The sequence below is a fragment of the Engraulis encrasicolus genome, chromosome 20, assembly GCF_034702125.1.
Source record: "Engraulis encrasicolus isolate BLACKSEA-1 chromosome 20, IST_EnEncr_1.0, whole genome shotgun sequence".
NCBI lineage: Eukaryota > Metazoa > Chordata > Actinopteri > Clupeiformes > Engraulidae > Engraulis > Engraulis encrasicolus.
In genome coordinates this window covers 41,956,998-41,981,917 of record NC_085876.1, presented here as the reverse complement: position 1 = coordinate 41,981,917, position 24,920 = coordinate 41,956,998, and the positions used below count along the sequence as shown (strand labels likewise).

The 24,920-nt window shown below is 43.7% G+C and overlaps 1 protein-coding gene across 1 annotated transcript in view; it reads left to right on the top strand.

Moving 5' to 3' along the window:
- Positions 1-904: 904 nt before the first annotated feature.
- The window catches only part of c20h18orf21 (chromosome 20 C18orf21 homolog), a 44,606-nt gene continuing 20,590 nt past the window's right edge, over positions 905-24,920 (top strand). Inside the window, exons 1-3 of the mRNA XM_063185964.1 lie at positions 905-1,219; positions 16,549-16,571; positions 18,151-18,359. Of these exons, the coding sequence (XP_063042034.1) occupies positions 1,143-1,219; positions 16,549-16,571; positions 18,151-18,359 (309 nt within the window). The 5' untranslated portion in view covers positions 905-1,142. The remainder of the gene's footprint in view (positions 1,220-16,548; positions 16,572-18,150; positions 18,360-24,920) is intronic.

The window sequence follows — 24,920 nt, the reverse complement described above, 5'->3', positions numbered from 1 at the left end:
GTTGAACAGTGTCGGTTACGCTACTGCAGAGAAAAAAAAGTAATTCCCTCAAAGATCAATGGTCATGAATACGCACAATCAGACCCATTGTTTTCTATGAGAGAACAAACACTTCTCAGATGTTGTTGCACAAATGCCACACTATTGGCTATCCTGGCGTTGGAAATAGGCCTATACGGTTCAGCGCTTCACTGTAACTGTTTTGTTGTAGGCTACTTATTGTCTTCAATGATGATATTATTTTAGGACCATAGGCCTATATCAGGAGAGACTATTACAGGGTATATTCACCAGCCTTCCCAGCTGAAAATAAAATGCTGGGTGACAACTCCACCACTCTGACTCTCCTGCCCATCTGCATCCTCGATTGAATGAACTAGGCCCAGGGGACTATAACCTACACGTTGGAAGTCCAGCATTCCAGTCCAGTATTCTTCCCAAATCAGCTAGAACGCCAATAGTTGTCCACAGTAGATTTTACGCACAACAATGGCGTATCTTTTTAGGCTTGTAAAGAGTGTTCAAATTGTCCAGGGCCATAGGAAAATGAATGATCGACGGTGATCAAGAATTATGAACAATATTAAATAGGAAGGAATAAGAGAAATATGTGAAAATGGTTTGGAAACGCACTCACCTTGTAGGCCTAGCCTTTCAATTTGACAATGCCAAGGCTGACTGATTGCAACATGCTATTCATTAGGCCTATGTGCTGCACTGTATCTAGAAAATTAGCAAAATTATGTCCGGGTAGAGCATAGATTAGCATACCGAAAATTCATGGATTAACCTGCAAAGTCATCGGGACTCCGGGTCAGTGCGTCAAACTGTGGACCATCTCAAAGAACCACATATCCCAGAGTGCTTTGGTCCTTCCTCCTCAGAGCATTGTGGGTAGCGCGCACACATGTGGTGGTTGCGGCAGTAGATTCAGCTTCAAACAAAACTCCTTGCCGTGTTATATAATGTTTACGCGTGAACAACTGTAACAGTGTATTGTGCGAGTATTTAATACTTTGTTTATAACAATTGGTATTTCAAAACAACCGGTACAAGACCTACAAAACCACATTTCCTGTAGTCAGACCACCTCTTCAACGACCACGAATTTCACACACATCCAGGCTGTGACCGACTCAACCATGGACAAACATGCATTTCTGACGGAGGCTTCTCTACTTTATAAAGATAGCTGTCCTGAGCTGTCCCGGTTCCTAATGTAAGTAGTAAACCCTCTAAATGTTTCTGGTTAACATTCATGCGCACCATGTGTTGTTGTAATGTTGTATACTTCCCCCTAGATGGCACTCGTGTAACATGTTCTTCGTGCTTAGGGGCCACTTCATAAAGAAACAAATCCTGTTGTCATCCCTAATTTAAGCAGAGTCGAAAGTAGAAGTACAGATGTGATTACAACACTGGTGGTATGATATCGCATGCTTTCAGCTTTGTGATAGGATAGGCCTACTTCTAGAATTGCATAGCCTATGTAAGAGTAGCCTACTTCTGACTGCTGGCTGCACAACTCTGCTTAAACTATTACTCTACACAAATCTGAATTCAACATACTTTAGAATAGCATTTCAGACATAAGTTTCAGTAAGGAGGCCCCAGATCTGTATTTAAATGTTTGATTTTAAGGCTATGATTAGACTGAATACAACAAAAGATTATAGAAAGCAGTAAGTTAGTCCAACGACTGTATGTGACTGGATTGAATTACCGGCAAGCCCTTTTTGTTGGGAGATGCAGCTCACCTATCAGACTTGATGTAGGTTTTTTGAGAAGTGTTGGTAGTGAATAAAGTCAGCCAGCATCTCTCCTTTTAAGGCAGTAGAACCAGAGAGAGTAGAGAGAGGGAGAGGTTCCATTGGCCCATTGTTTCCTGGTTCTATTATGGCCCCCCTTAGGCATTATGACACGCCCCTTTAGGCAGACCGGAACCTGGTCGCGTTAGGTGCCCATAGAAACCTATTATGTTGGCATATCTCTATAGAATATCTCTGGTAGAACGGTTTGACCTTATGTATGGCTTTTCCTTGTTGTCAGGGCCTCACTTTTTCTTTTTCTTTTTTAAACGTTTTTTTTTGGGGTGGGGGTGGGGGGGGGAGTGGGTTGGGTTATGGTTATTATAGGACAGTGAAGAGACGACAGGAAGTAAGTGGGAGAGAGAGACGGGGTAGGGCCGGGAAATGACCCAGGCCGGGAATCGAGCCCGGGTCACCCACATATGGTACGGTGTGTTAAAGGGACAGTTTGGTCAATTTCAACATGCAGTTGTATTGCTCACGCTACCCTTGACTTGTCAGTACCTGGTGATGCCACATTTTTCGGCTCAGCCCTTTCCGAGATATGAGCAATTCTAATGGGGGCAGCGTTTGTTTACATTTTCAAAAAATGAAACATAGGCCAACTCCAAATATTTTCCCAAAAGGTACTGCTGTTTGCTAGTTGTCTGCTGATGTTTTATAACCTTTTGGATGTTTTTGGGAATAAATAAAAATGTTTTTTTGAAATGTAAACAAAGAGCTGCCCCAATTACAATGACCAGGATCTCGGAAACGGCTGAAGAAGAAGAAAAAAAAATCTCAGGCACTGACAAGTCCAGGGTAGTGTGAGCATTACAACTGCATGTTGAAATTGACCAAACTGTCCCTTTAACGCGCTGCACCACAGCACCCCCAGGGCCACACTTTTTCACCTACAATCTCATGTAAGTACAGTGCTCAGTCTGGTCAACAATGACTTCAAAAAACAAGAAAGCAACAGACAGCTGGCAAAGTAAATTGAAGCAGCAACATGTAATTACAAACCTGAGTTGACATGCCAAACGCATGCCATACCAATGAGCATATAGTATTTTACACACTTTCTGTGCCATAGCCTCATGCCACCCGATATTACCTTCATCTTTTCAGCTAACTGCCGCCATTAACTGACCTCCCAGAAGTACTGCTAATGACTTTCAATAAATGCATTTAGTCTGATGGTGTGGTAAGCACTAAGCAGAGAGGAGTGACGGCAGTGCCGGGATGACACTCACTTGAGTGAGTTTATATGGCCCCCCAGTCTTGGGTTTTTACCCGCCCACCTGTCACAAGCTCAAAGCCATACAGTAAATGATACCGACATGCAGAGCCGCTGACAGCTTTGGCTGGGCCCGGGACGACGACATCTGTAAGGGCCCCAACCCCAATCAATTCAATGTAATGAGGATCCAATTCCGGGCCCTCCCTCCCTCTCCCTGGGCCCGGGACAAATGACCCCTTTGTCCCGCTCTGTCGACTTCCCTACCGACATGACATCCGGGTTAGTGCTTTCCCGTATGTGTGCAGATGACCCTGCTGCTGTGAGACATGCAGCACTCATCCTTACGTGAGAGGAGCAGTAAAATGACCCCCCCCACCCCAATCCAGGGGTACATTTCTGGAAAGCGTAGTTGCTAACTATGTTAGCTATTTTGTTGGTTGCAACGCAATTTCCCATTGACAACTGCCCAAGTTGCTAACAGGCCAACAACTACGCTTTTGAGAAATGCACCCCAGGAGTGTTGTGTGTAAGCAGCTGTCAGGGATTTGTTTGTTTGGGTTTTTTCCTGCCTGTCCCTTCTGCCATTTCTCTCAAGTGTTTCATGGCCTAAATTGGGCCTCTTTTTTGCCTGCGTCAGCTCTGGCACTCATAACATGGACAGTTCGTCCACCACAGTATGTCGTTCGGTTTTAATTGGTTATCTTTACTGCAATGTCTTTTTTTGAGTTTTGGGAGTGGTTTTTATTTAGTTTATGCTTAATTAGATTCTTAATAATTGATTCACTCTCCACTTGTAAATGTAAATGTAAATCACAAGAGAGATTTAGGGGTTGAGAGTTTGAGACACAGCCAGAGAGATATCTGTTGACCACAGAGAAAAGCAGGGAAAGTAAAAGGGATGTGACCGATTGGTCTTGCGCATGGTCTTGATCTTAATCGAATCTCATGCACATCCAAAAAAGACTGGTTTCGGGTGCAGGTTCAAAAAAGTTATGTCTGTTTCAGAATGAAGTCCAGTTGGAGTGCTTCCTGGAACTGTCTAGTTTTTTAAGATGGTGCTCTTTGGTGACAGGCTTGGTTGATTTCAAAAAAGTTTGAGAAATACCAAGGCACTCATCTTCTTTGTAATTAAAATGCCTTTATTAGAAGTATTTTAATCATGCTATGCCCAACAAAATAAAGGCATTTTAATTACAAAGAAGATGAGTGCCTTGGTATTTCTCAAACTTTTTTGAAAAGTTATGTCTGTAATGAAAAAAAACGCACACCGATGAGCTCGCATTTAATCCTTTTTATTCAGGATGTTTCGGGCCACCCTGGCCCTTCCTCAGACTCGTTTTTTTTTAATTACCTATGGACTTGATGTTTGTCTTAGCCTCGCGTGGCCCAGGTTCAACCATTAAGCGTCCTCCGCTCACCTGAGCCAGGAAACTCTGTGGCCGTGCCGCAAACGGAAAGGAAAACACGGCTCAACCAACGGACGTCTTGACTGGCCTGGCCTGGCCGCCACGTCCACCGGTGGCCTGCAGTGTTGCCAGATGTGTCTGATCAAATCCCACCCAAAAGGTTCTCAAAAACCGCATATAAATGCACTAAATTCCGCCCAATTTTAACAAATTGCATTGATTTCTATGGGCACAAAACTGCAGAAAAAAACGCCAAATGGCCATTTTTTCCCATTTTTACCCGCAGACGGCCATCCCAAGTAGCCCAATTGGGCGGGTAACCGCCTAATCTGGCAACCCTCTCCACCGGTGTCCACGAGTGCTATATTATTTACTCTGAGGGGAGGGGAGGGGAATGGGAGGGAGTCGAGTGGTGAAGGCAGAGTGCTTACCGCGTTCCATGCAGACAGCTGAAAAGGGGGTCTGCACAACATCTTTCTCCAGTGCAGCACGCACAAACTAACACACACACACTCTCTCTCTCTCTCTCTCTCTCTCTCTCCACCCACACACTTGCTCTCTTTTGCTATTTTTTACACACACACACACACACACACACACACACACACACACACACACACACACACACACACACACACACACACACACTGTATGTCTGTCTCTCTCTCTCTCTTTCCCTCTTATACACACACACACACACACACACACACTCCCACTTGTGGAAAGGTGAGCCTGCTGTTCCTGGACAGTGAGTTAGGCCATGACCGGCAGCAGCAGCAGACGTGATTGCGGTGAATCGTGAAATCATGGAAGGAAGGAAGGCTTTGGGGCTTTGGGCTGTTTTTCTTGTGGCCAGCAGAAGCTATGCTGAAATGTTATGATTGCATTAAATGTCAGGCCGTGATGATGGAGCATAGCTGTATGTCCCACATACCTTGTATTCATATTTGTGGTCTGTACTCTGTATTTTTCGAGTGTGTTTGTTCGTTCACCGTGGTCCATGAGCAGAGAGCCAATGCAATTTAGAAGAGGTTTGTGGTTCAGATATTTCTTTGTGTGTGTGTGTGTGTGTGTGTGTGTGTGTGTGTGTGTGTGTGTGTGTGTGTGTGCGTGCGTGCGTGCGTGTATGCATATTTTATTCATAGCATTGTGATAAGATTTCAATTCTGTTTGTTTGCTCACAAAACTACACAAAACAGGGCAAACGAGTCAAAAAGCCAAAAGAAAACAAACAAGTATAATTTAAAAAAAAAGTAGCAGCGATATTGAGTAGAAAAATAAGAATTGAAACCAGTTTGCATGATACAATTTCATACAGTTTGATGGTGGTGGAATATACTCTTGTAAAGATAAAATCAATGTGAATGGGCAGCATAAAGTCTTGAAGTAAACTGCTACAAATGATGAAATGTTTTGTTATTGATTGACGTTGTGTACTAATGTGCGCCTTGACGTGGAAAGTATTCTTCCCTGAGTCATTGTTTATGTCCACGATGGTCCTCCTTCATGGTCAAACATGGATGCAGGCCAGTGGCTGCTGTTATTATTAGTCTCCCCCCTCTTTGTTTTTGTTGTCAATTCCATGCCTAACCGTACACCACAGACCACTACGTAGACTAGACATGCACACATTCACGCATAACGACATAACTAGCCTATACCTCAGACGTACACACACACACACACACACACACACACACACACACACACACACACACACACACACACACACACACACACACACACACACACACACACACACACACACACAACTATACATATGCTACACACACACGCACACATAACTATACATGCTACACACACACACACACGCACACATAACTATACATATGCCACACACACACACACACACACACACACACACACACACACACACACACACACACACACAACTATACATATGCTACACACACACACACACACACACACACACACACACACACAACTATACATATGCTACACACACACACACACACAACTATACATATGCTACACACACACACACACACACACAACTATACATATGCTACACACACACACATAACTATACATATGCTACACACACACACAGAACTATACATATGCTACACACACACACACACAGACAACTATACATATGCTGCACACGCACACGCACACACACACAAAGACATGGACAGTGTGTTTGGATTAGCCATGACCTGAGTCACTGCTGCTGCCGTGTGTGTGTGCTGTGCGTGGCTTTCGGGCAGCTGGCTGCTGCAGTAAGGGTATGGTATGTCTGCTATGGCAGCCACATTGCCTGCCTACTGCCCAGTATGACGCTAGTAAACCCCCCGGCCCCAAACCCCACCCGAGCCCCTTCCAAATCCCCAAGGCTAATACCTTCCCGTGATGACTGCCATGAAGCCTCTTCGTGTTTCTAGCCCACCCCCCTTTTACTGCCCAAATTCAATCACTGAGTGAGTGGATCTATAGGCATGCACCGATGTTTACATGTCTCTGACTTTTCCCCTCACTCACAAACTCCCAGCCATCTCTCAAACCTTCTAAACTCTAGCTCTTTGGCCCTTCACATCCCCTTTGATGAGCATACTGACACCTGTTCATATTTCATAGATGTTTACATGCTATGACTGTATCTTCCTCACTGCCCCACACCCCCGCCCCTTATGACATTACTGACCCTTCACCTTTCTACCTCCTAAACTCTATCCATGCACCCCACTACCACCCCCTTGTTGACTATTGGTATTTCTACCACCCCCCAAAACTCGCCACAAACTGTAAACATGACTGCATTCCCTACTCCTTTCCTTGGATGAGTTGCTCTTAATGTTTCTGTCCCGAGAAACATATCTCCCCTTCTGGTTTTCCACCCTGCTTGCCTGCCTGCACCTCTGATGATGGCCTCCTTAACTTGGCAACCATGTGCCCAGCTGTGAAGCCCTGTCCTCAGCCACTGAACGACCACGACCACCAACAAGTGCAGTTGGGTTGGTTGGTGCCTAACTTCAGCCTCTGTACCCGGGTCAAAGACGTCTTTGTCATTCAGTGTTACGGACACCTTCCGCCGACTGTAACTGCAAAAAAACACAATTTTTAACTTGTTTCAAGTGAATGGATGACAGCCGAGGCTTTCATGAATTCCCTGTAAGAATAAATAAATAATGATAAAAAATGTTTTTTACAGTTACAGTCAGCAGAAGGCATCCGTTACACTGAATGACAATGCCGTTTTGCACGTCTTTGACCCACCCCTCCACCACCACCCCTTTGATGAGTAGACTGGGCAGGGTTGCCAGATGAGGCTGCTCATTTCTAGCCCAAAAGATGCTCAATACCCGCCTGGAAGCACTAAATCCCGCCCAATTCTATTGATTTCTATGGCTAAAAGTTGGGCAGGTTTTTTGTTCAGTGCCATATTTACCGACAGACGGCCATTCTAAGCAGCCCAATTGGGCGGGAAACCTCCCATTCTGGCAACACTGAAACTGGGGCCTGATTATGTGGCACAAATACCACCACAAACCATAGCCCTGCCTAGGGCTGGACGATATAGAGAAAAAACAATAACACGATATGGATTACTTTATATCACGATAACGATATATATCGTCATATTGCCCAGCCCTAGCCCTGCCTGTGCCCACCACCCTTGGGCCCTTGGATGAGTGCACTTTTCATGTTTCTGTAACCCCCTGCACCCCCCAGCCCCCACCTGTTGCTGAGATGATTACAGCCTTGATGGTGACTAAGTCTTGGGTGTAGTAATTAAAAACCTCTTCTCAGAAATTTGATCCTACCAGCTCTGAATCAACTGATCGTAATGAGTGTCTGACACCTGCACTGCTTCTCAAAGTCATGTGTGGCTTCTTGGTAGTGACACAGCCTTGAAGTTGTAAGCTTACACTCGTAATGGAACAGGCACATTATAGCAGTTCCATTATGGCCGCTCTCTACTTATTTCCGACTGGTTTTAAACTGTAAACCTGATCGTTTGGCACTATTTCTGTTGTGGTGCGAGTTGAAAACGCGCGACGCAAACATGACAAAGTTAATCAAAATTCATAACAGTACACAAATTGTCCATAGTCAGAAGCTCTGAACACAAACTTATGACTAAATGACCACAAACAATGACCAAGTTGTGTTGAATTAAAAAGCTATTCATGACAATCAACATAGCACACATACGTATTATGTAGAATCATGAATAGTCTTCCCCACTGCCGTAATAAAAAGCCTAGCACTAATGTGGAAACGTGAAGGTTTCTGGGTATTTTGTTACATCAAGTATGCAACAAGTGTAACCTTGAACATTGTACAGTGTGGGACTTGAAGGATGCTTGAGTTTGAAACGGTACTTTAGTGAGGCATTACTCATACTACTCAGGGCAGCACGCTCTACTCTGAGAAACGGTGATGGTAGATTAGTGGTCGAAGATGGTATACACCAAGATACTTTAGTTTAAAGAAACTCCCGCACACTGACCATTTCGCTGTTCTTTCTTTAATAAACGACGTTTCGGTACTAGACCTTCATCAGGCAATCTCTCGAGGTCTAGTACCGAAACGTTGTTTATTAAAGAAAGAACAGCGAAATGGTCAGTGTGCGGGAGTTTCTTTAAACTATTGCTGAGTGACCCATGGTGCCATCTCCGACGCACCTGCCAGCTGAGGTGTGCGAAAAAAGCCGAAGTACACCAAGATTCACCATGACAGAACCACTTCCTGAAGTCCAGATTGCAAGAGTGAAGAGGGAGACCCAAATGCCTCCATATGCACCTCTGGGGTCTCATAGAATAGAACTGAATAGAGTAAAATAGAATAGAATGCCTTTTATTGCCACAATTCACATGTACTATTAACACGTCACACATTCACAATGCGATTGAAAGCCCATTACAGTAGACATTAAAGTAGGGATGCAAATTATCGATTAATTCATTAATCATTAGTTGATAGCCTTATCGAGCGACTTACGATTAATTGATAGCCTAAGCTGCGTTTTCCGCCCGAATTCTCGAAAAAAAAATAATTAAAAATTGAGGTAAAATACCACATTTAAATGAATTCCTATTTCAATTCTTTAATCCAAAGGTGATTTAAATATTCCCACTATTCATACCCCTCTTCATACACACTCTTCACATGCCCATTTCACCTGGGTCTCTTGTCAGGTGGATTGACGATTAATTGCGATTAATGTTTCCCAATCGATTAACGCATTGATCGATTAAAGTCGATTAATCGATTAATCGTTTGCATCCCTACATTAAAGGGAAACTACACATCTCAGTTGGCTATTTACAGAAAGGTATTTGAATAAGAAGGGGGTGCCGTTTTTACTTTCACAGGCCCCAACAACATCTCCCCAGCCCCTGAACAGCCCACAGAGCAATGTTGCCAGATTGGGCGGTTACCCGCCTAACTAATTGGGCTGCTTGGGATGGCCTTCTGTGGGTAAAAACGGGAAAAAATTGTCATTTGGGCGTTTTTCTGCAGTTTTTGAGAACCTTTTTGGGTGGGATTTGATCAGTAGTTAGAGAGAAAAAAACACGCACATCCGTCTCAAAAAGATTGGGTGCAGGACCAGCAAAAATACCATGAAAAAACTGAAAGAAAAGTGTCGCGGACTTTTCTTTCAGTTTTTTCATGGGATTTGATCAGACACACCTGGCAACACTGCCAGAGAGCCCAGTGGAGTTGGCTGGTGCATAACTTCAGGCTAAATGGACCATCCCCTTTTCTGAAGCCCACCCCTCTCTCTTTATGCGATGGCAATCGGAAGTTTTTCCCGTGGAAAGAGAGCTAGCGGAAAGTGGGCCTTTGTTGATTACAATCAAGCTTGCCAAAAACAAGGCTGTTGCGATTATTAGCCTAGCTGATGCGTCAGCGTAATCAGCGTGATCAGTCAGCGTGTGTATGTGTAAGTTAAGTATGTTTTTCCTTAAAAGGACAAGTATGTTAATTCAATTAGGAGCTGAGAGTAGAGAGGCCCCTGCTATCATCTCCTTTCATCGCGTCCGCGTGTGGCATGAAAGAGTCTTTGGGGATGACAAACGAGAGCTCATCACACTTCTCATCTGTTCTGGACCACACGTAGGCCTACAAACGTTTTCCGGAAAACAGACGAGGCTGCTAATTGAGCACACATTCTTAAGCGGGGCACGTTTGCGCAAACAACCGGGCTCTCATCACAGCAGTGAGTCTGCTTCTCTTCTCGACTGACTCTCCGTTGTTTGTGTGAAATATCTGAAAAGGAATGAAGAAAAGGGATTTTGTGGTTTGGCGTAATGAGCAGTACCTCACGGTTAGACGTGTTTTGAATGTTGAAGCGGATTGTCAAATTTAGGAAGAATTTTTCAAAGGTCAAATAGCCTCTCTCTCTCTCTCTCTCTCTCTCTCTCTCTCTCTCTCTCTCTCTCTCTCTCTCTCTCTGTCTGTCGCTCTCTCTCACTCTCTGTCTGTCTCTCTCTCGCGCACGTTCTGTGATCAATGCCGCAAGCATCAGCCAGATGAAATACACACACTGACACACCCACACACACACACACACACTATCAAAAACGATCTTGCACACATACAATTGGTGCACACACACACACACACACACACACACACACACACACACACACACACACACACACACACACACACACACACACACAGCCACAGCTGAACTTCCATCCATGGCCCAATTTTATGTGGTGCAGTGCTGTTTGGCCATCCCTCTCTGGAGCTGGATGCCTTGGCCCCAGTGAGGCAGCCACTCATCTCTACCCCACTCCACTCATAGGGTTGGACGCCGCGCCGGGCCGCAAAATAAGGCCAGGGCATTTCTGAGCCGCCGCCCCCCCCCTAAAATGTGGGCCAGACAGGCTCTTGGAAATGCCAAAAAAAACCACCAACAACAGAATTGTTCCCTTAGAGCTGTCGGAAATGTCCTCTATGCCAGATTAGAAACCCAGCCCTATCCACTCCACCCCACTCCGGCCGGCTGGATTGACCATAGCGGTAGGGACACATAGGGGGCGAAGCGGGCGAAGCGAGCGAAGCGAAGAGAGGCGAAATCCAACCGTCATCAGGTCGTCGCGGCGAATCAAATGGAATGGAACAGTTATGTTGTTGATTTGATTGGGCCGCGGCAGGCGAATTCACTCCTCATTTGCATAACATTAAACTTTCTTAATAATTTCCCTTAGGCCTGCCTTCGCCTGCCTCATAGGAATGAATGGCAAAGTTCGCAAATTCGCGTGTATTTGTCCCTACCGTAAGGCATACAGTGTTTTTTCCCGGTGGCATCAGTTCTCATTCCACAACAGAAAAAAAGTCAGTTATAGTCTTGGCAGTGTTGTCAGATGTGTCTGATCAAATCCCGCCCAAAAGGTTCTGATAAAATCCCACCCAAAATGTGTTAAATTCCGCCCAATTTCAACAAATTGCATTGATTTCTATGGGCACAAAACTGCAGAAAAAAACGCCAAATGACCAATTTTTCCCGTTTTTACCCGGAGACGGCCATCCCAAGTAACCCAATTGGGCAGGTAACTGCCCAATCTGGCAACACTGGTTATAGTATTTAACAAATGTGGGCTCTTGCGGTCAAAATAGCTCATATTTATTTAGACCACAAAAAAATCTCTCAGAGCCCGGTGGACTGGTCTTGGACGATTTTGGTCCCAGCAGCACAGCCCTGTTGGATGCCCCCCTCTGCAGGGCACTCTTCTCACCTCTCTCCCACTACACAGCCAGCAGTGTTGCCAGATTGGGTGGTTATTACCCGCCCAATTGGGCTGCTTGGGATAGCCGTCAGTGGGTAAAAATCGTCCTTTTGGCGGGCTATTCTGCAGTTTCATGCCCATAGAAATCAATACAATTTGTTGAAATTGGGCGGAATTTAGTGCCTTCAGGCGATTTTTGAGCCCCGTTTGGGTGGGATTTGATCAGACTCATCTGGCAACACTGACAGCCAGGGGTGTTTTGCCAGGAAGATGAGCGCGCGGGCATAATAGCGCTTGAGGATATAATGCCATCATCACTAAGTAATCTCCATAGATGGGCTCCGGCTCCGCTACCACCGCGGGCAATTTGCCCTTGGGCTAGCTAGACTCGTGAGTGTGTGTGTGTGTGTGTGTGTGTGTGTGTGTGTGTGTGTGTGTGTGTTGTGTGTGTGTGTGTGTGTAGGGCTGGGTAAAATAGTCGATTTCATTTAAAATTCACATAATCGATTCACAGGGCACAAAATCGATTTTTTTTGTTCTTTTTGTTTTTGTTCTTTTTATTTAATTTAGGTCTATGGAAAATACCCAGTAGTAGGTATTAGTCAATCAGGCCTAGACCTACTTATTACAAATTAGCAATCTGTTAACACTGTCAAGCCACAACCCTTTGAAATTTTTATATAAAAATAGGCAACAGCATCTTTTGGGGGGAAATCCTGGCACCAAGAAGGGAACGGATTGAATCGATTCGGAATTAATCGAGTTGAATCGTGATTGATCGATTCAAAGCCCTAAGAATCGAAATCGAATCGATACAGGAATGGCTGCGATACCCAGCCCTATATGTGTCAGTGTCTATCCATGTGTGTTTGTGTGCCTGTGTGTGCCTGTGTGTCTGTTCATCTGTCTGTCTGTCTGTGCTCGTGCATGTGTGTTTGTGTCAGTCTGCTTTTGTGTGTATCTGTGTGTGTGTGTGTCTATGTGGGTGCTATAGGTGTGTACACAATCTCTGAGTGTTTGTGTGCCCATGTGTGTTTTGAAATGGCAGTTTTACCACAGTAATGGTGCATTCCCCGGAGGTAGGAGCTTCCTAATAGACAACAAGGAGGCAGCTACCTCCCACTTGAAAGCGTTCCAACCAGCAAGTCAATCAAACTACAAATATGGAGGGACAAAAACTACATATCCATTTCTCAAAGATGTCAGCAATGTAAACAACATCATGCATTATTTTCATTTAGCCGCATTTCATCTTTGAAAGACGAAATGTCAATATAACTACACCTAAGAAAAGTTAACAGGCTGTTTTGCAACCGTTAACCTGTCTGAATCAACTTTATTTGTCCATAGAATGGTGATGTGCAACATAAACTATTCCCAACACTGTGCGCTGCCATTGCTGTGATGACATCACGATAGTCAATGGGGCGAAGTCGGTTTGCTTCGCTTTTGCCCCAGTTCGCGACTTGAACATTCCGCTTCAACAGGCGTTCCAATGCATTTCAGCAAGTAGGAGGTCAGAAACATCCCATCTTCCAACCCTGGGGAATGCACCATAAGTGTCATTGGCCCACTGGGGGCCGAGGTGACTACTAGACCCGATTCCGAATGTGTGCGAGCGTGTGGTGTGTGCACATGCATGCTCTTGTTTTTTAAATTCTTATTTTGTCTGGGTTTTATCCACGGCACGTGTTGGCCTACTACTGAGCCATCCTATGGATCCGGTTTTAGCAGCTTGAGCGTGAGCTAGGCTAAACCATGGTCAACAAACCCACAGGAGTCTCCTTTTAGCCCCTGCATGCTTATTTTAGACACTGATTATGAGGAGGGGTTCACACACACACTCACACACACACACACACACACACACACACACACACACACACACACACACACACACACACACACACACAGGAGTGGTCTAAACTGGTTGAGTGTGAGTGTGTGTGTGTGTGAGTGTGTGTGTGTTAGGGGGGGAGAGAGAGAGAGAGATGGATGGTTGGAGAGCAAGTGCTGAGATTGGAGGTGCATAGTTGGCAGCTCGAATTTTGCAGATGCGGCGACTAGCACTGTCCTACATTTCTTCAAGGCCCTTGAGTTTTTTACGTTGGACTATCAGTGACTGTTTGGAATGAAATGAAAGACAGTGCAGGGTTAACTAGGCTATTTAATGTTTTGTTTGCAGAATATTTTTGCATTGTGCATGCACACTGCAGTGTCTTCACGGAATCATTTATCGTGTTTGTGCATCATGCCTTTGCATGTTAATTCATAAAAATAAAGCTGCAGAAACGTTGCTTTACTGCTAGATTAAGGTTGGGCATGGTTTTGGTCAGGGCACAGCAGAGCATTTCTGCGTTTAGCAACAGAAATTCGCCATGGCAACGGCAATTCACAGACACGGCGGAAAAACTGTGCAAACCTCATCTGCGGCGTGGAGGACCACGACTTAACTTGCAAACGCGTCGCACCTCAACCTGGAATGCTCTTTTTTTTTGCAATTTGCATGAAATAAATACGCCTTTGCATGAGGACAGTCTGCAGCTGAAGTCTGCAAAAATGTGTGCATCAGGCCCTGTTGACCTAGTGTTTCAAGTCACCAGCAGTGTTGCCAGATTGGCCGGTTACATACTTGGGATGGCCGTCTGTGGGTAAAAACGGGAAAAATTGGCCTTTTGGCGTTTGTTTCTGCAGTTTTGGGCCCATAGAAATCAATGCAATTTGTTGAAATTTGGTGGAATTTAACGCATTTTGGCGGTTTTTGAGACAGAAATTTTGGGCGGGATTTGATTAGACACATCTAGCAACACTGGTCACCAGTCGGTGATGGGAGCACTCCCTTTCTTTCTAGACTATTGTTCTGAGGCATATTTTTCACATCAAGTCAAGGCAAACTATCGGTAATTGAAGTCACCATTCAGTGATGACGAGAGTGAGACTCCTAGGTGCTTCCTGCTCTTTCTCCTTTATCTTGCTAAGCTGTATTCGTAAATTAAAAATGAAGTTTGGCTGACGTTTTAGATGTCCAGTCCTTGAAGCTCTCCTCCCGGAAGGGACTCTTGTATTGTAATACGAGCAAGACTGACTTGTCGTTTCCTAAAAAGAAATCGTGCTCAGAATAGCTTTATAAGCCCTCTCTTCTCATTTCCAGGTTCTCGTTGGACTTTGTACCGCTACTTTTGTTGTTGACCTTGGCAGTACTCAATTGATTTTTTTTTTTAAACTTCATCTCCCTCAATTGAGTTTTTGGTGTTAATTCAATTGGGGAGTGTGTCTGGTGTTTGGGAGAGAAACTGAACAGGACACGTTTTAAACTCGATTTGACTGAGTGTATTGTATGTGAAAAGTGAAAATCTCTGCAAAGAGAAATATGATGAATTTTGTGTGTGTGTGTGTATGTGTGTGTGTGTGTGTGTGTGTGTGTGTGTGTGTGTGTGTGTGTGTGTGTGTGTGCTCCTGTGTTTGCCTGCCTGTGTCTTATACGTAGTATGTGTGTTTCTGTGTCTGTGTCTGTGTCTGTGTCTGTGTCTGTGTTGTATGTGCCTGTGTTGTATGTATTGGGGATGACTACAAGACATATATAAATAAATATACATTATAAAAGAAAAATATCCACACTCACCCCCTCCCCACACACACAAGTAATCCTCTGATGAGCAGCAGGGATCTTGAGTCTTATGTGGCATTCACGTGCTATGGGAATTAATGGTTGATACCAAACACCAACATGAAAAGCACACATGAACTAGCCTGGTCCTGACCATCCCATAAAACTACCATTTCATTTCGTATTCATGGTCTGGCATTTGTTTGCTCTGAAGCGATTGTAGGAAGCAGGAAGTTTGCAATCAGTTATGGTTTGAAATTATTGGACACCTCTCACCCAATCGTTGGCAGTTACTCAACAACATAGCGCAGACCAATGGCTCTGGCGCAGATGTGTACGTCATTGTCACGAGCGTCCTCCCCCTTTCGCCCCCACGTGGGGCGCATATTCGATTATTGGCTATTTTCGGGGGGTTGGGGCGTTGCGATCAAAATTTTACTGCTCCAGGCACTGCACAGAGAAGCACGGCCAGACTACAGTAGTGGAGCCAATCCTTTGGCGGAAGTACGTAGGATGGCTCGCGAGGCTACACATGAACTCCCTGCCATGTGGCATTTTCTACTAGGCAACTCAGAGAATATTTTGATAAGTTGCAGAGATGAGATAACCGTTGACTTTTTCAACATTCTTTTTTTTCCTTAATGTGGAAATAATGGGCTATTTACATCATGTTGAGTAGTATGCATTAGGGATGCAAATAATGTCTTAAAAGGAAGATATTTTGATGGCTTTGATTGGACTGAACTAATCCATCTCTATGATCTCTTTTCCTTTTCAGGCAAAATCGGCAAATGATGGATGGTAAGTGAAACCGCTTATTCTTCTAGTATTCAAGTGTCTTTTGTTTCAGACACCCGTTACAACCAAGCTATGCATAAGAACATTTCTGAACACACGGCACCTCAAACCTTGGGCTACAGCAGTAGAAGACCCCTGGTGCCACTCATGTTAGCTAAAAACAGGAGTATGGGGTTATAATTCAGACAGGCTCACCAAAATTGGACAATAGAAGTTTGGAAACTGTTGGAAAATGAGTGTTGATTTCTGTGGTGGTATGGCCAGAATTTGGCGTCAACACCATGAAAACATGGATCAACAGCTCAGGCTGGTGGCGTAGTGGGGTCAAATACGTCCTAAAAGGAACTGTCATTCAGTGTAACGGATACCTTCTGCTGACTGTAACTGTGAAAAAACATGATTTTTAAATTGTCTCAAGTGAATGGATGACAGCCGAGGCTTTCATGAATTCACTGGAAAAAAAATAAAATAAAAAGAGTCATGTTTCTTACAGTTATAGTCAGCAGAAGGTATCCGTTACCCTGAATGACAATTCCTCTTTGGACGTCTTTGACCCAGTGGCGTAGGGACATTTTCTTGGCTCGATGGGGGCCCCATAGTATTAATTGAACTTTGTTGGAATGCCACAGCCTATCTGAGTATTGGTGCAGGGAGATTTTCTGAAGGCAAAAGGGAATCCAACCAGCACCAAAAAGGTGTACCTAATAAAGCGGCCGGTGAGTGTATAGTGTCATGACAAGTTTGTTTCAGCCTCTCAGAAAGAAAAAGACAAATATATTAAAAACAAAACGGCAAGCCAAAACATTTAACAATTGGAACAGAGGTCTCTATTAAATAATAAAAAAGAAGTAATAAAAAACAAAACAAAATGCTTGCTGTAATCCTATTGGATCAGCTTGCAGACCTCATGCAAGGCATCTGAAAAACCCCCAGCTGTAAACTGGCCATCACATCACACACATGGCGCTCTGCCAGATGCCGACTAAAGGCAGGCGAGACAGTCAGTCAGCCAGCCAGCCCGTCAGTCAGTTGGTGGGCTGCACGGTTGGTCGGTCTACTCTACTCTGATATGATACGTTGTCGGGAAAGCTTACAAAGGGCTTTGATCCTCTCTTGTCAGACGGACGTCAGTATCTCAGAATAGATCGATGCTCACACTACGTAGTGGATTTGCATTGCTTACTGTTTGGGTCCTGACTGACTCTGTGTAGAGCTGTGTAAAGTCTTTATCGTTTGACAGTTACTCTTTGATTTCTGTGGACACCTTTTCCATATATCCTATCCCATTTTTGGAAAAAAACAAAAAAACATGAACCATGAGGTGTTTTTTTGGCTTACTGGTGTTGTATTCAGACTAGTACAGATTGATTGTGATGCTGCACATGGATATTGCACGTTGCTGATGAATGATTCTACTTTTATTTTACTCCATTGTTTTTTTTTCCACACATTAACTCCTCTCCTACAATCTCAAAGCGAGTGAAATAGGTTTTTTTATGATTAAAAGTTCACTAATGAACAATGTTTGTTGAAAAAGAAAATACATTCATAGTATAATATCTGTCGTTTAATTACTTTACAGAAAAGACCAACCCATCAACCAACGAGGCACTTCTGTGCCCCTTCTGCTTCCAGTGGCGTGAAGCCGACAACCACCGGGTACGACTACGGCCCAAGAGGAGACCCTCCGCCCGCCTGCAAAGGATCCTGGGTAGGGAGGCCAAGGGCCGCAGGCTCAGCCTGGCCGAGAAGGACGCCCTGGCCCGCTTCAGGAGGTCCTCCAGCTGCCTGGTGAGTTGCGTTTGTTTATTACATTTACATTTATTGTATGTATTTAGAGCAACGTGGTGCCCTCGGGTGCCAGATAGCCCTGCAGGAGGTTCTGAGGTGCCCACCAAGGATGTTAAATAGTGACGACTACAAGATTTTTTGTCACAGTTAATATTTTTCTCATCTCATTCTTAATATGAGATTATTTCTTTATAATAAAGAATATTTCTTTGTAACCTATAATCAAATTATCATTCAATCATAGTGTCAAGACATCTGTAGAGGATTTTGAACAAACAAGTAGTGCTCAGTTAACCCTCAATAGCCCTTAGTAGCCCTCAGGTATACCTCAGGTAGTCCTCAGGTAGCCCTCAGACCAAGAAAGTTTGGGTACCCCTGATTTAGAGTCTCTTCTGCTGGTGAGTTGCATTTGTTTATGACAGTTTACATGTATTTGTATCTGGCGAGGAGTGCATTGTATTTATCTGTCAGGGTGAAGGTAGTGTATTTGTATTGTAGCCTATTGCTGGCTTTCACAGACATAGACAAACATGTAATTAGAGTAAATGGCAATATGTCAAAGCACAACATCTAAAATATGAAAGGGAAAAAAAGGATTACTGTAAAATAAGTACAAGGTAAGTTGGTGCGTACTATAGAGGGAGCAATGGTGGCAGCAATGATGTAAGCCAGTGGTTCCCAAACTTTTTTCCCTGTGCACCCCTTTTTACATTTCAGTGTGGTTCGCGCACCCCCGAAGTGAATGTTGCACAACCACATATTTTGAGCAAAACTCATTTCCAACAGACCTGACGTTTTTTCTGCCACCATTACAATGGAACTTGTTGCATGACACATTACATTTAAGATGGATCCTTCAAGCATATAATTCACCAAACAACATGTAATGTTCATTAATTCTGTATAAAAACACACATCTCAGCCAGTACTCTATTCAGCTCGCGCACCCCCTTGTGGCAGGCCGCACACCTTTGGGAAACCCTGATGTAAGCTATGAACCATGTGCCCAGGTCCAGGGACCAAGTCATCTGAAAGAACCCCCTCCCCCCCTCCCCAATACATACACGTACAACACATACACGTACAACACAGGCACGTACAACACAGGCGCACACACAGACACACAAGAAATCCAACAGAAGTTCTGCTGAATTTGTGCACCTTTTGTGCAGGTGGACAATTCTGATTTTCCAGCTTTGTAGAACTAAGCGGTGGACTGAGCTGGAAAGAGGTTATTCCAAGGCAAGGCAAGGCAAGTTTATTTATATAGCGCATTTCATACACAGGTGCAACTCAATGTGCTTCACAAAGTTAACAAATGTAAATGAAAGGAAACAGGGAAGAAAGAAGGAAATGAATTAGAGTCAAAAAGCATTTAAAAACATTAAGATAAAACATAAGGTAAAAATAATAATAAAATAAAATAAAATAAAACAAATCAAATAAAAATAAAAATAATAAGAATAAGTAATTTAAGCTAGGGGAAAGCATCTGAGAACAGCTTTGATTCATCATCATTCCATCATCAATAGGCCAACGAAAGCCTCAATCACTGCATGTTCCCTGGACACTTAACCCAAAACAGCCACCTTTTTTAGCAGCACACGGGGTCGATATCTGGCGTACCTCCCCATCGATGAGCTGTCGGCCTGCTAAGGCACTCCGGCGCCACTGCTCACTATGACCCAATGGTCAGTGAACCGTTTTGGCGTCCCAGAACAAGCATGCGATAGGGATCTTCGCCAATGATGCCTGTGGTAGCTTCTTACTGCAGATGGGGTCGACGGTAGGCCTATTCACTATTTGCTGAAAACAGTCAACTACATTGTGACAACATTGCTATGACAGTACTGAGAGGCTCAAGTATCAGATTAAGACATAGCCATTACCTTTTTGGTGACAGTAAGGTCATAACATAGGCTCTGCGCTAAGAGGTTAAAGAGACAGAGAGGACCAAGTCCAAATTCACCACTGTCCCCGGGGTGCAGTTGGTGCAGCTAGCCAATACATGGATTTCACTTGCTGACAAACAGTTGGCTGCTTGCACAGACAGGGATTCCAAAATGCTACGTAGCTAGGATTTTATCATGGGAAGTCCCATTGGAGCCCTGTGCAGTGTATGACAAGAACCTGTTGTTTTGTCGGCTGTCGGTTTTATCCACTTAAGCAGATTTTGTACTCTTGATGACACTGTTTATTGTCACGTCGCTCATTCTTCTTTGGTATGCTCCCTGAGTCCCTGGATAATGCTATATTGGGTAGTAAAGTGGAATCCACTGATGACAAAGAGGGGTTTCGGGATTGGAGGCACCCTCTGATTGTTTTGAATCTGCTGGCACCAATGTTGCACTCACGTGTGACGCCGCGTGATACAATATAACTGAATTTACAAAGCATTTAAAACGATTCTAATATATGTACACACAATAAGATATGTTTTCCCAGAAAGTAGTTGGTAGGAGTACAGAAACCATGGAAACAGCTACAACATCCAACCGAGCTGACTAGAAAACAGGTTCTTCTAACTACACACGACACTGCTCCAATGGGACTTCAAATGTTGCACACCTAGCCACTTAGCATTTTGGGATTCCTGTCTGCGCGCACACAGCCACAACGTTTGACGACATCGGAAATCTATGTACTGTACAGTATATACCCATACCACATGCAAACTTCTTGTCCACAACTCCAACACTTGTCCATCTCTCTCTGCCAACCACTTCCTGGCTGTCCTATAAAAAAGCCCTAAAAATATATACATTTTCAAAACTCTCTGTCATGGACGACAGGAAAAGTGGGGAAGTATCATTAACGGTAACGCTTTAGAATAAGGTTCTTCTAATAAGCGCTTATAGTCACTAGTTAGCAGGTAGTAATACCCTTACCCTTAAGTGCCCAATAACATGCTTATTAACTTTGTTAACATCTTATAAGCTGCTCATTATGTGTTTATAATGGTTTATTTTTTTTGTTTTATTATTTAAATCGGTACACATATCCATCTTGATATGCTGACTAATACTAGATATGGAGGCGTCGCGAAAAAAGCAACATTTTCAAGATGGCTGCCATGTCTACCGATTTTCATGCTTTTACTCAAATAAAGTTACTCATCAGATGTTAACAACGTTAATAAGCATGTTAAGTTAATAAGCATGTTATTGGGCACTTGTAAGGGTATTACTACCTGACTAGTGACTATAAACGCTTATTAGAAGAACCTTATTCTAAAGCGTTACCTCATTAACTTGCTTGGCCATACACAGCTTGACTTGCCGGCTGGGCCCCCTGAAGAGGTATCGAGTCCTCCTGAATTTACTTCCCTAGAAGGAAGGACGGTCTATTCTCACCGCCTGATAAACATCATTAACTACTTTGGCCACTTTGACTTTGCTGCTTCAACTTTACAACTCTAAGCGTTCTCTGCCCTACTCGCTTAAACTTTTACGTAATGAAATACATCAGCACAACATGCACAACGTTTAACCAAACTAGGCAGAATTTCTTAAAACTTTAACGTTCTGATTATTTTCTTTTGGCTTGGTAGTGGTGATTTTTAATAATGCCTTTGATTTTTTTCTGGGTTTTCTACTGTCCTTTTCTATTTGGTTGTTTGCAGCCTGTTCTCCTTTTATAAGCCCCTGTGGACAAAAGTGTCTGCTAAATGTTATGCAAAGTAATAAAACCAATATTGGTCTGGTGCTCAGAAACTATTTCCCACTCGGACACTGTGAGCACACCACACACACACCGCAAAATGTGTCTGTGTTCTCTGTCTGAATTGGTGCACTTCCAGCAATGCTTTTAAGGGCACAGTGAGGCAGCATTGTGATGGTGGCACAGCCAGTGGCATGGACGCCTGCAAGGCAAAACAGGCACCAGCAGGCATGTAAGCGAAAGGTTGTCAGGACTCAGGATAGTCTCTGTGAACAGTGCCTCCCCAATAGCTTCCATCAGTCTCACCCTGATGCAATTATTAGATGCGTTCTAGCATCTCTATAAGAGGGTATGTAGGTCCGTCGGTCTGTCCATCTGAAACGCATTCTTTAATTCGGCCAAAACATGAACTTTGCCGACAGTTTTCACGTTGATCTCTTCATAGTTGTGCTTCAACAAGTGGATGCATCTTTGTCCGTCTGTCAGACTTGTATTGTAATAACAAATGGTTTATTTATTTGTGTTGCGCTTTGTTTTTGCGTTGTTGAAGTACTTCCAAGTGTTTAAGCAAAAGTTTATCAGAGTATTGTCAGTGAATGTTGACTTTCCCAATGTGTTCCAACTTCCCATCATTCTCACCCTGATTATTATTACATATTCTTGCACACTTCAAGTACTTCAAAATTCCATTTCGGCAAGCTCAGGGAGCTCAAACAAAAATCGAGGTATGATAAAAAATAAATACATTTTAAAGTAGAGATGATGAAAATGCTTTTTTATGTTGAGTTTCTGCCTAAGCGAAAAGAAAAATGAAATCCAAGTTGGCAGAAGTAAAAAGGGTACATAAAGTTCACCAGTAGAGAGAGGAGTGTTCAGCCTGCACTGACCTTGCTTTGAACAAACGGAATGAAAAGATTCTGAAATGACCCGAAGCCCAGAAAAAGGCAAAAGGAAGTAATGCGACAGAGATTATTTTAGCAAAACTTTATACAGCAAATGCACTTTGATCCAATGCCTTTGCCTTCTCACACATTTTTTTATTGCTACCTCATACTTGTTTCACAGTTCAGTACATACTTAATTTTTTAAGTTCTGTCATTAAAAGTTTGCCCACACTCTGGAATATATTGCAAGCTTTCACAAACCATCAGCAAAGGCATTGCTGAAATTGCCACTTTTTGTCATCCCCCTCATATTGAATATCACTGTTTGATACCATTATCTTTTTAAATGGACCTACACTTAAATTTAGCATTCTTCTTGGTCTTCAACTTAATGGCTTTTGTACGAAGACAGTCATATTTAGAAGTACAAGACCATTGAGTGTTAAAAAAAATGCGTCCAAATAATGGGGAAAGGATGCCTTGAAGACTAATGTATGATAATGAATACCTTCCGGGATGTTGTTTAAGCATCTAGCACCTCCTATGTTTAAGCATCTCCTATGTGGAAACTTGTATGAGTTGTTAGGCATTCCAGTCATCCAAATGGCGCCATGGGGAGATCAACCAGCAACCCAAACACTTTTAGTGCTTGTTTGTCACACACACACACACACGCACACACGCACGCACGCGCACACACACACACACACACACACACACACACACACACACACACACACACACACACACACACACACACACACACACACACACACACACACACACACAGAAGATCAAACAGGAAGTGTGCCTGTATGTATGCAGTATTAGTGTTTGTGTGTGTGAGTGCATGGAAACGTGTCTTTTGTACGTGTGTTATTCCTGTGTGTATTTGGTAGCATGTGTCTTTGTTTTTGTATGTGTGTTGTGTTGGGGGGTAATCTCTTCCTCGTTGTTTCACACAGCGAGTCCCTTGTCACTATAATCCCGTTCATACCTTTTCCAACCCATCAGCAACCACCAGGGCTCTAAATTGACACCCGCCAACCAGCCAAATTCTGGTGAAAATTCCGTTTGACTGGTTGAAAAGAAAACTCACTATCCACTTGGATGGATAGTGAATGTATATTGGCCATTGAGAGTAAATAGAATGGAGGCCAAAATTCTATTTCATTGTTGAAGCCAAGTTGGAGCCAAGGTTGGACCCAAAAAGACCAAAAAATGGCCAAATCCCATTCATTCCTATGAGAGACATAAAACCCTGTATCTCCCTTAAATGCCACTTCAGGGGGATCATTTTTCGCTCAACTAGTAGGTCCCCTTGCTCTCCAACTTACCAGGGTGGTGATTTTTTGTGGTGATGTTTTATTTTAGAGAGATATTAAAAGTTAAATTGACCAATGAGCATCAGAACATGGTTTGATTGACCGTTAGAAGTCTTGTTGTTGTCCAATCAGCACCTGCGTTTGGCGTTGCTAAGGTGGAATGTACGTTGGAATGTTCCCAAATCTGGCTTCAAAGCGTTGAATGGCAAATAGCGTTGATTTGGCGTCCATTCTATTTACTGTCAATGATATTGGCTCATAAGATTCAAGATCTACCAGCCAAATTCACTAGTGATGTAGAAGAAGTTAGTTTATAGCCCTGCCGACCTACCCAGGCTTCACCCAAGTGGTGACGCAACTACGCCTTCGGCTCACCTACACACAGAATCGAGGTACTGAGTTCTGAAGTCTATGAAAATCAGGCAACTGCCGACCACCATAGATGAATCCCACACTGAGGGGAAGGCGTGGGGGTCAGTCAGTAGCCTCAGCCGCCACTATTACACTATGTGTCTAGGCTGCCCAAGAGAGGTCACTCAGGTCGTGTTTCAAGCTCCTAAGTCACCGTACTGCTAGGCTGGGGACCGGGGTTCGATTCTGGGCCGAGGTTATTTCCCGGCTCTCCCCCATCTCTCTTTCACAACCATTTCCCGTCATTTCTTAACTGTCAATCAAATAAAGGCGTAAAAAGC